General features: G+C 36.9%; 1 protein-coding gene across 3 annotated transcripts; it reads right to left on the bottom strand.

The window, feature by feature from the left end:
* Positions 1 to 1,587: 1,587 nt before the first annotated feature.
* On the bottom strand, positions 1,588 to 11,689 carry LOC126598872 (uncharacterized protein C227.17c-like). Of its 3 annotated transcripts, XM_050265246.1 has the most exons (5): positions 11,555 to 11,689; positions 8,193 to 8,293; positions 7,902 to 8,063; positions 7,240 to 7,358; positions 1,588 to 1,848 (listed from the first exon to the last, which is right to left on the bottom strand). In XM_050265246.1, the coding sequence occupies exons 3-5, from the start codon at positions 7,984 to 7,986 to the stop codon at positions 1,735 to 1,737; spliced, it is 318 nt and encodes a 105-aa protein (XP_050121203.1). In that variant the 5' UTR covers positions 7,987 to 8,063; positions 8,193 to 8,293; positions 11,555 to 11,689; the 3' UTR covers positions 1,588 to 1,734. The 3 variants fall into 3 exon arrangements, with proteins under 3 accessions (XP_050121203.1, XP_050121204.1, XP_050121205.1); XM_050265247.1 differs by lacking the exon at positions 8,193 to 8,293 and having other exon boundaries at positions 11,555 to 11,658; XM_050265248.1 differs by lacking the exons at positions 8,193 to 8,293; positions 11,555 to 11,689 and having other exon boundaries at positions 1,588 to 1,679; positions 1,716 to 1,848; positions 7,902 to 8,186.
* Positions 11,690 to 12,084: the final 395 nt, after the last annotated feature.

Below are 12,084 nucleotides of genomic sequence, written 5' to 3'. Positions count from 1 at the left end.
GGTTTTCATAAGGTAAAAGGGAATTTGTACCCGTTGTCTTAAGCTTAAAACCGAAACAGCACCTGTTGTTTTAAGGCAGAAAACCGAAGACGAACCGGTTGTTTTAAGCTGAAAACCGAAATCGAACAGGTCTTAAGCTAAAAAACGAAATCGAACCGATTCTTTTAACAGCAAAACCGAATAGCAGGTAAACCAAAACCGAACGGATTGAGGAGAGCGACAGAGACAGATCGAGAGCAAAAGCCGAAACCGAAAAGGTGGAAACCGGAGCGTTATGACAATAGTGAAAGTCTCAGGATGCAATACTTGCATGGATTATCACAAAACCAAATCTTGGGTAGAAGAAGCTGTTTCGTAGCTCGACTGAGTAGGCATATTGATGAATGCCTACTCAGTCGAAGAAGAAGCTGTTTCTAGCTGCTTCAACATAGCCATAATCATTGGTTCGGCTCGATGGGAGAGCAATTACAATCTACCAAGCTCTGAATGCCTGAAACCATGCGAATTCGTTGAACCTCGCCAGCAGCCATGGTAGTAAGGTCCTGTTGCGGCGTCAAGCGAGAATCCATTTGAATAGCAAGAGACAGACAGACAGAATAAGGGTAAAAACCGAAACCTGAGCGGTAGTTAATGTAATAACCGAAAAAGAACCGATTCTTCTGAGGGAAAACCGAAACAAAAAGGGGAGGACTGAGACAAAACCGAAACCGATGGGTTCCTATATAGGTAAAACCGAAACCAGATGGGTAAAACCGAATTAAAGGGTAGGACTGAGACAAAACCGATACAGAACCGATTATTCTGAAGGTAAAACCGAAAGAAAAAGGGGAGGTCTAAGACAAAACCGAAGTAGAACCGATTCTTCTGAAGGTAAAACCGAAACCAGATCAGTTTCCTGGGGTAAAAACCGAAATCGAACGTTTTCATTGAAGGTAAAAACCGAAACCAAACCGGTTTAAGGGGAGGAATTGAGACACATAGAGGGCAAAAACCGAAAGATAAAACCGAAACGGGATCGGTTATTAACGAAACAAACCGAAACCGAAATGGAAATGGACGGCTTAGAGTTGTGCGTCGGTGCTTGCGGTGGTGGTTGCCGCTGCATTTAGCGTCAACTTTCAGGTCAGTCCTCTTTATCCCTCTCGTCCCGAGAATGTTATGCTCTTAAAACGCGGCATGGAGATCGAAAACGGAAACGCCGCCGGATTGACCATGCCTTGTGCGGGTTGGGTCGAGTACGAGAATGGGGCCAGGGAGCAGCAGTCTGGGAAAGAGAGGTAGTTGACGGACATGGGGCTGGGACGGGCCGATGGGCTCGGGATTGGGCTGGGCCGCCGTAGTGGAGCGACGGCGTGCGAGGAGTGTTCGAGGGCGAACGAGATGGGGAGAGAAGTCGGGTTCCACTGGTGCGCTTACGACCCTGTGACTTTCGGGTTCAGGTCGCCGGCGGGTCCGATTTCCCGACCCGTTAAAGGGTCCGACTAGAAAAGTCGCGGCCTTCTGGGTTTTTGATTGGTGATAGGCAGGTCGCCGGCGGTTCCACTGATTTTGCATGATTTGCAAGTGTAACAGGAAAATCCGGTCAACTTGATCAAAAATGTTTGATATTATTGCTACCAAAGATCATTTGAGTTTCCTGACAAAAAGAAACAATATTGTAAGCGCACATCGCTCGCCGATTGTGGGGAAAAAGTTGAGAGGGGCAGCAAAGACGAATGCTGGACTGAATCTCAGTCATTCCACTTCATCTAAATCTCCAAATTGTTCTTTCCAGTTAACTGATGCTTCTTCTGGAGTTCGAAAAGTCCAGACGTGAGACTTGCCTTTCTCCCGAGTTTCCAAAATTTCCTGCATTAAAAAAAGTCCAGATTGTAATTGCCCGAAACACATATATATATCATCGATTGACAAGCGAGACTAAATTGCAGATCGCCAAGAAGCTCACTAGGTCCAGTTAAAGAAGCTCTTCAGGAAAGTGTTTAGGAAAAAAAAAGAAAGAAAAACCGGATCTTCTTGAAGGGTCGAATTGTAGGTAGGGGCAAGTCATGGAGACAGAGAACAAATGGAATAGATGGCTCTTCCTACATTCGCACCATATACATGAATTTGCAATTACCACAGGCGGGGAAGGAGCTAATTGGATCTGTGATGGTTTCCCATGACCCGATATAAGAAGCCACAACCCCTTCTCCCCACTGGTAAAACACCAATTGAAAGAACATGAACAAACTTCAAAGACTCAAGATACATCAGAATTCATAAGAGAGAAATAGAAGGATGGCTCTTCCAAGTTGTCCACCCCCTCAAACTTCTGCCAAAACTACACTGGGTGTGGTGCCAGACGGGGAAGTAAATGAAAATGCAACTCTTGGGTAATTTGAAGGGAAATATTCCAAATAAGCCACAAATCTCCTGCACTGCTGACAATCATTAAATGAAAGGGCAAGCAGGAAGCATCAACACTTCTCTAGAGGGTCCAACACCAACACACTACTGCTATTTTTCAACAGATTTTAAAACAATACATACAAATATGTTGCAAGTTTATGTGGGTGCCTGTTAGGAATAGGCTAATGGGCAACCAATCAGTTTTTTTAATTCTGAATAGCAACCAATAAATTATGGAAGTTCAGGAGCCTGAGAAAATTGAGCCTAAAGGAAGAGTAAAAGTAGAGCTTTTTTATTTCTGAATTCCCGAATGATTTTTAAAGCAACAGACCCTTTAGCAACAGCTCATAAATCTGTTTCTGATAACAAAAAACAACCATAGGAAACCAACCAAATTTCATCTAATTCATCACAAAACTAAGTTAACCCTCTTATCTTCTCAAACTATTTAGAGGCTTTACATATTCCGTATTAATAGCAATCATTTGAAAAACCACAGCACTGCTTTATCTGTATTATTATCCAGCATCCTCCAACAGATGGAGGAGAGCCAACCATCTGTTGCTTCATATTTCACTTAATGAGCTGAGGACATGGGCATGGCAAAAATGTCAACAAGCTGATCAGTGCCGAGAATGTACTTTATTGAAAAATGACTTGAATTGATCAACTATAAACGCTGTGGACCAGTTATCCACCTTAACGTACAAGAAGCAGGCTAGACAACAATCCACAAGCCGGTCCTTAAAACTAATTTGAGTACTAAAGAACAGCTCCTCTTAATCAATTCAAATAGCCGAAAAAGATAATCCCAAAATTTAGAAAACACTGAAGCCCAAAGGAAAGGACTGCAACTTTATCCCATCACTCCATCTCAACTACCCCAATATAGTTTCCAAATATCCTTTTGGCACAGCAACCCAATAATTTTTGCTTTCTAACCACCACCCAACATGGAAGGAACACTTGGGGGGGCCTTTTACCAACAACACAACATGAGAATCTACCTCTACTTGAAACCAATTCACAAAAAAAGAATTACAACTAGCTGGAACCATCCAACTCACATTTCCTTCCCTAAACAGCAGGACTCCAATGCACCAAATAGCCAAATCCTTTTGGTGAAACACCGTCCAAAACAAAGTGATGGTAAATTTCAGTTGGCATGGGGAGAAAAACATGCAATCACTAAAAAGTTCAAAAATTCTGGGGTGAGTTCAGCTGTTATGATAGTCTTGGGTCAATATTCAGCTTCTATGGAGGACCAAGCCACAGTGGCTCATTTCTTGGCCCCTATTAATTGGTTTAGGTCCACAACACACAAGGAAACTAGTGGTGATTTACTGCCATTGGATTGAATATTTCCTCATAGTCTAACCAACTTCAAGAAACCACAAGTCCTGCTTCATACCTTGTAATGCCAATACTCGAATCTATAAAACGCTTAAGTTAAAAGAGTGTAATAGCTAATGTCAAGTGCTATTAAGAGCTGATTCATTTGTCTAAGAAGGACTTAATTTCTATCAGTCTCCTATTATTTAATAAGTCTTTTAATTTAAGGTATTCTTTATAAAGAGACTGTACAAAATAAGATGAACTAGTCCCACCCAAGCCCAAACCGAGATCAAATATCAAAGAGAAGAACGGTCTAGAAGAATCAAACTAAGGGTAATATCATTCAATGTTTTAGACCTAGAAGCCCACAAGGAAGAAAAAAAAGATTGTCCTAAGGTGAAGCCACAGTGTCTTCTTTATTCTAAAAGTTTCCCTATTTATACTCCACCAAACCACCAAAAAGAAAAGCCAAAAAAGCAGAGTTTCACAAGGTGATCATATCTTGTTAAAACCATTAACCAAAAAGAAATTGCAGAGCAAAGAGTAAACGTTTCTCAGAATCACCCTGTCCACCCCAAAGGAATGAAGCACAGTGCACCAAATTTGTGTCACAATGGAAAAAATGTAAGATGTGATCCGAATATTCACCATTAAAGCTGTATTGTATACACCAATGAAGAAACAATGAAGTGTAGGGCTTTCTTTTTTTGAAACAAATCCAAGGTTTTAAGTTTTTCATGAAATCAACCAAGCAAGAATGTGAACTTTAGTGAAATAATCTTGTAAGGACGAAAGGCATGAAGGAAAGGAATATCAAGGTAAGAAAGGACGGGCAAATAGGCCCCTGGCTAACCCAAATCCTTTTATCAGGACAACAAGGAAGAAACACAGCATTGCTAATGCACAACACACTGATGAGAAAACTCATTAACCTCCCTCTTACTAATTTTGTTTACTTTCCGATGAGTCTTTTAGGATTTTAATGACCCATTTAATATTTCTAGCAGCCATTGAGAATTCTATTTCCCTATAACCAAGGTATAAAATATCGATGATATCGGAAATATCGGTAGTCCAAAAACATGGAAATATTGATGGAAATATCGGGATATTATCGATATCAATAAAAATAATATGGAAACCACGGAAATTGTAAAAAAAACTTGGAAATTTTTATTGAAACTTTGCAGGATGTTTATTTAGTCAATTATCTATTAGTTTATCACAAAAAATTGGAAGGAAATGTATTGCATGATGGATTTAACTGATTTAAGTTGATTATATAGCGAGCTGGCAAACATTGTGAGTGTAGAAAATATGTAGTAATTAATGAAAGAAATTTAAACACACCATAATCATTTATATATAATGAATTAGTACAATATTTGACACTTTATACATTGCATGGTAAGATACATTAGTGACTTAGTACCACATAGAGTTCCTATGAGGTTCAAAATTATATATTGACGTAAAATACTATGTCAAGAAAGTTGCCTTACAAGTTAGATGGCTTTATCTTTATGTCTCCTTCTACCAATTTTTCATAAAGCAATCCATCAGTTGGTATATTTCTAGTTTAGAAGGGTCACATCTTCGAATAAGGCCTTAAGGTAAAACCCCTCCCTTTAGTTTATAATTTTACTTTGTAGGTTTTTATTTTTTATTTTTTTAAAAAAATTATTGTTTTTGGATCTTAATTAGTGAGCCCATTAGGGTTTCATCTCTCTTCTCTCTCGGTCCTCTCTTTCTCTCCACTTTCCCATGCTCTCCCTCTCTTTGCAACTCTCATTCCTTCTTCGGTTCTTCCCCGAACTCACACACACACACCAGCACTCCCTCATCTCCCTCGTTCTTCTTCTCCCTCTACTAGTGCAGACAAGGATGGTAGCACCATGGAAACCGGTGCAAAATTTTTGGAGAAAACCAAAACCCAGTTTCCGGTGTGGACCGTGGGTTCCAAGGCGAAACTCCGTGGAGCTCCGACAACGGCATGCCTTGAAAATGGTATAGATCTCTTCCTCTTCCCTTGGGCTTCAGTTTGGTAGTTTATTTGACATGTGTTGGTCACGTTTTGGGGTTGACTAGAGCTTGTAAGCTCCAGCGTCCTCTTTCCGTCGAAAGTGAAACCAGGCCTTGGGTGTCGACGAACTTTCCGAACACCTCCGACCGTTTCACGGCAAACGGAATTTATAAAAACATTCCTCTTGTCTTCTATTTCATTTTGATACCTAGATCGGAGTCTAGGGTGCTCTTTTACAGTCGGCCGGAGCTGTAGAAGCTCCGGCGTTTTTCTCCGATTTGCAAAGATCCAAAATATCGGGATATAATCGGTAATATCGTGATATTATCGATAATATTGTGATATTTTGACGAAAACTCATTGGATAACCATTAAAATATCGATAACGCCAAAAACCGATAATATCGGCGAAATATCGCCGATATTATCAGCATTTAAGACCTTGCCTATAACTAAGGCTATTCCCTATAAAGCAAAATCAATATGGCTTAATGAAAAAGTATGTCATGTTAAAGGCTAGCTACACCTCCTCCTTTACTTTCATCTCTTTGTCGTCCCTATTATTTTCCATTTTTCCAATTTCTTTAAAATCACATTGACCCTAAACTTTCTTGCTTTAAATCATATCTATTACTTAGTCCACCGTAATTATCGGCAACACCCACCTTACATTGTCCTACATCATCTAGATAAATAAACACTTAGGGCTCATTTGGATGTGCTTTTAAAATGACTAAAAGCGCTTTTGGTGAAAATATTTTTGGAAACAATCCTTAGTAAAAATGTTAGTAAATCCTGGAAAAGCACTTAAAGTGCTTCATGGAAGAAACACATAACTGGTGCTTTTTGTAGAAAGCGCTTAAAGTGTTTTTGGCACCCAAAAACATTTTCTCTAAAAGTGCTTCCGGTCATTTTAAAAGCACATCCAAACGAGCCCTTAGTAATCCAATGTGTATGAGTGTATTGTTTAGTTTTAGTTAGTAACTTATGCAAATGGTAAGGCCTTATATTAGGATAGCAAACACCTCAAAAATCCTTGAAACTACAACCTGGGATGAATGTATAGCTACATGCACGGAGATTTAGCAGCAATTACCTACTAGTCAGATGATCAATTAAAACTACTATAGTGGCATTGGCATGAAGCCAGAATTGAAGGGAAAGAACAACTTATACAATAAAGTGAGACCAGTTTCAACAATATGTCCGTGTCTATGTTCTCCTACTCCATTTTGTTGTTGTGAGTGCATGAGATTTTCTATGCAGGATGTCACACCATCAGTCCTAAGTATTTAGATTTTGGTAGACATCAACTTCTCAAAATTGGCCTTAAATTAAGGGAAACCCCAATAAAGCAATCTGATTTATAAGCCGAAGGAAAATATTGAAGTGCATGTTGTACAATTACCAATGGAAACACACATGGTAATGAAGCGGAATACATTAACGCACGGAAAAAGGATGGAAATATGCAGCCAAACTCAAAATCAAACCTGCACTTCAGATGACCTCTTCGTCTTCAAAACCAAGCAATCAACCAGAGAAGTCCATTTCCCGGAACAGTTATCAAGTGACCCAAGTCTATAATACTGCTGCATCTGATGCACCGGAGCTGCCAAACACGAGTGCCCATCAGATTAAATGCAAGAGATAAAAATAAACAGACGCTACGAAACAACCCCAAATAGAATGAGTAATATAGCAAACATCTAGAAGAAACAAAATGTTGATATCAGAAACAATTAGCAATAAGATTTAAAGATGCATGAAGCTTCACTGACACAAAGAATCATCCACAAAATTTAATTGTCAAAAATAAAAAAAATATACCCACCAAGAATTTGCTTTTATAAGCTTGTAAGACTATCAGTGAAATTGCCAGAAATTACCAAACTTCTTTTGTGGGCAGTAAATAAATTGGCAGTAAAAACATTTCACCAGAAATTCAATAAAACCAAGTTGAAATTGACCATATATAAAACATGTTATGAACAATTATGCAAAACCCATGTTTCTGTTGAATTAAAATTAAGTTATAAGAGCCGAAAAGTACACAAATTTGAGGGAAAAATCATAGCATAAGCCAGCTATACAATTGTGAAATTAATTCGACCGAAATGAAAGAGGAAGAGAATGCAAAGAAGGAGGAGCGTACAATAGCAAAACCAGAGGGCGTCGAAGTAGGTGGCGCACGACAATCGACGCTTTGGAGGGGAAGGTGTTTCTTCCATTGAAGACATAACTGGCTGTCTCGATTGAGGGATTACGAGGGCGAGCTCAACTGATCCCCAACGCTCTCTCACTTAAACAAGAAATCCTGGGAGAGAGAGGAAACTTGGTCAGCGTCTATGAATATACGGAGTTGTCATCCGCGAGGTGGGCTGGTCGTGGGTATGGGTGATTCAGTGGCTATCGGTAGAACTGAAGAATTTGGCGTTTACTCTACCTTTGTATTTCTGGGTTTTCGGTTTTAAATAGCAGTAGTGCCCACGCGGTGCTGCGGTGTTGTTTCTTGCTGTTTTTAAAACGTTAAATTGATACTCTACACTTTGTATCCAAAAGATATGCAACACAAAACAAGAAGAAAAATTTGGTAAAATTGTTTACCAAAAAATTTGAAAGAAAAGACAAATGTTATATACTTTGAGCACAAAACGGTTCAGCATTGCATATGAAAACCTCAAAAGTAGGGTGGGTCTAACACACATTAACAAAGCAGGTATGAAAATTTATGCACCATTTGACAAACCAAATCAAGCAGTGTCCAAAGATTAGAAAAATACTAGCAAATGTACCCGCGCGTTGCTACGGGATTTGAAACATTGTTGAAAATGTTAAAATTTGCTAAAACATATATGCTAAGATGTGGTGTGTATGTATGTGTTACATCCATATGTTAATCAAGAGCTATTTACATTTGTATATAACATTACAAAAATTGGTGATGCTAAAGAAAAACAAATCAGGGATGCTGAAGGAATGTATTCGGTAAGCTATGGTTCTATCTCGTCTTAAATTGCTCATGTTTACAGCTATACAAAGTTAAAAAAATCCAATATTATTCCACTGAAAGCATTTAAATCCATAAATTGAACATCAAAAGAAGGAAATTAAAAACAGAATTTGATGACTCGCTGAATTGAATTACGTTAAATTTCATATAAATTGAATTTGAATTAAACTGAATGAAAATATAAAGACAAAGGGATAGTTCTCATAACTTTACTATGCAAGAAAGGGGTCAAAATTTTATGTTCGCCTAAGGATATTTGAGGTTAAAAATTTAACTCTACTTAGTTTAGCTTGCGATGATTTCTTTGTGCTTATAAGTGGGGGTTACAATTCCTAGTCTGTCAGACAGTTCAATCTCTTTATTTTTTACACAATTAAACTTTAACCTATGTCTCTCAGTTGTAATCTTACTTAGTCTTTCCCTCAAACACTATGCAGTACTACTTCATCTAAGCATTTAACAGAAAGGTGATAACATATTTTAATCAAATTGGTTAGTCCTTTAACACAATTTAGTTAAGCAACACAGATAAATTTGTGTACTTGTTTGTGAAATAAAAATTATTACAAAATAGTAGGACTCTGATTTCTTTTTTTGTCTTTCAATTATTGAATGAATCAAAATATGATACTATATTTTTAGAAACATCGAAAGAACCCTAAGGAATTGAGAATGATAAAAGTGTCCAAACTAAAACCTGGGATGACATATTGTGAACCACAAAGAGTAAATTGCAAATAAAAAACAAAGTCAACATAGGATCAGTGGATACCGTACCTTAAAAAAATATGTTCAAGAGTGATCTGAATTTGATAATCAGAGATAAAATCAACGGTCAATAATGTTAAGTTTTTGTATGAATACTCATAAAATGAGAATAAAATGATGAAAACTGCTAGGTTTTGATAAAACAGAGAGCAATCTAGTGTTGAAGGGAGCAAATGCTGGCTTAAAAATGGAAGGGGCAGTAGACAAAGATGGATCATATATGTTTGGTTCAGTGTTTCTGTATACATTGAACCAACCTGAAATACCTAAACCCTCAACCCTCAATGCTAAACCCTAAACCGTAAAATTACTCTCAAATGGTTACCATCACAGATTCATTCACCTAACTCAGTCCATTACATGTGTTTTTAAGTATTTATATAAATACTTCAAGGCTAGATTACAACGGTAAACTCAACAACCAACAAAATAAAACAAACGAAAACCACATGATAACCCAAAAGGAAATATAGCTTCATCTCCAATTTAAACAATCAATTGATCTATTAATAAAATTACCTCTAAATAATTAGCATGACCAACACATTTACATATTACAATCTATTAGTAGGTATCTATATAAGCATTTTAACCTAAGATGACCACAGATTACCTAAGTAATCCATCATTAAGTATCTATAAAACCATTATAACCTAACATTACCACAGAAAACCTAAGAGTCCAAAAAATAAAACAACCAAAAACTACAACACCATCTAAAAGGAAATACAGTTTCATATCACATTGAAACAACCTGTAAAATCTATCAATAAAATTATAGACTGGATGTTATGAAAAGTTTGTATCACAGTAAACAAAAACACACAGAAAGGACAAAACTGGAAGTAAGAAAAGGCAAAACAAAAACGGGAAAACTCAATTTGAAAAAGAGAATGAAAGCACTGTTGGTTTGGCAGAAACTAGCTATGTAGGATAGTTTTGCAATAGTTTATATGCAATTAATTTAGTTTAATACAGGGTGATGAATCACTGTATATGTAGATGGATATAAACAGAATGCAAAGCGAAAGTTCAAAACAACAAAATATTAAACAAAAAAAGAGGGGGGGGGGGGGGGAGAAGAAAGATGGATCATGTAAGATTTTTCTTTCTTTAAACATATTGTATTGCATTATTTCAAAACTAAAGCAACCAAATGAAATCTCTAAGATTAAATTAAATGACTCTATTGACAGAACGAAGCAGAGTTTCCCACCTACCTATTCCAAAACTAAAATTTGAAGAGGAAATCTTTATCAATGATTTGATGAAATGACTCAAATGGGAGAATCAAGCGGACTTAACCTCATGTACCGATATGAAAATTTTCAGAAACACTGACAAAAGAGATGAGAAGCAAGAACATACCCAAACAATTATCAATTTCTAAATAAGCATCCAATCTACATTTGTTATAAGTGTCTAACACAACAAAAAACCATGAACTCCCATAAATTGCTGAACCAACCAATAGACAAAAACAATAAAAACAGTCGTTGGACACAGAAAATTTCCATAAAAATAGACACAATGTAATCAAACTAACTTTGCACAACTATTTCAAAAACCTCAGATAAATACACATTTGTCACAACGTGGGTGAACCCATAAATCAGAATAAACGCTTAATTGAAAACAATTTAATCCCAATAAGGCCCAAAAGTACGAAACTTATTTATCACCAACTAACTCAATTTTCTCAGCAACCAAACAGTAAATAAAGAAAATCCAAAATTGCTTTAAAAATAAAAAATAAAAAAAAGAACTCATGGTTTTTTTCGTTTAAGCTCTACTCTTGGTTTCCAAACTTCTACCTTTCTATTTCATTCTACAATACCCAAAATTGATTACAGTAATCAGAAACCCACCCAAAAATTACCTTCAGAAAAATACTACCAAATACCCATAAACTCCCACATTCAATCAAAAACCCAAAAACTAAAGATTCCTCAACAACTTGAACAAACCCAAAAAACCAAGGAAAACACAAATAATCTGACAGAAAAATACCACAAAAAATGCTCACCAGATCATCGCTGAAGGTTAGGGATTTCTGGAATTTGGGGGTTTTTTTATCTAAAAGAGTAAATACATGTTCTTCCCCACCTAAAGAAAAAAAAAATATCGGGATCAGATTAATAATTCACATAGCGTTTTAACCACTCCTACGCGAGCAATTTCTCAATGTGTCGAGAAAACAGTATGATACATCAAGTGTCTGATACAATCAGTTGAAATTTTATTTTTCACGTTTTCAACGAATTATATTATGGAAACCTTAACGAAAAGCATTCGGTACTGTTCACTTTAACGAAAAATCACATTTTTACACTAAAAAGTCAATCCTGATACTATTCATTTTACCCTTTATTTTGTCCTTATCATTAAAACTCAAAGTTTTCAAACCTTTTTCATTAGTTTTCCTTTATATTATTACACTTTGTATATTAAGCCGCACACTAAAAATCTCTTCATCAACACGAGCTTGTACTATCGTTGCAATCTGCATCAGTCCATGTCCCGAGTCAATCAGCGAACTGACTTGTTAAATATTTA

This window comes from Malus sylvestris, chromosome 14 (assembly GCF_916048215.2).
Source record: "Malus sylvestris chromosome 14, drMalSylv7.2, whole genome shotgun sequence".
Classification (NCBI taxonomy): Eukaryota; Viridiplantae; Streptophyta; class Magnoliopsida; order Rosales; family Rosaceae; genus Malus; species Malus sylvestris.
The sequence above is the reverse complement of the archived record's forward strand: the minus strand, read 5'-3'. Positions and strand labels throughout refer to the sequence as shown.

What these genes read in the sequence shown, in the direction of transcription:
- LOC126598872 (XM_050265246.1), bottom strand. Translation starts at nt 7,986, where the DNA reads ATGTCTTCAATGGAAGAAACACCTTCCCCTCCAAAGCGTCGATTGTCG. An exon ending in CGCCCTCTGGTTTTGCTATT is followed by an intron (nt 7,359 to 7,901) that starts GTACGCTCCTCC and finishes CGTGTTTGGCAG; the next exon opens with CTCCGGTGCATCAGATGCAG. An exon ending in AGAGGTCATCTGAAGTGCAG is followed by an intron (nt 1,849 to 7,239) that starts GTTTGATTTTGA and finishes TTTTTAATGCAG; the next exon opens with GAAATTTTGGAAACTCGGGA.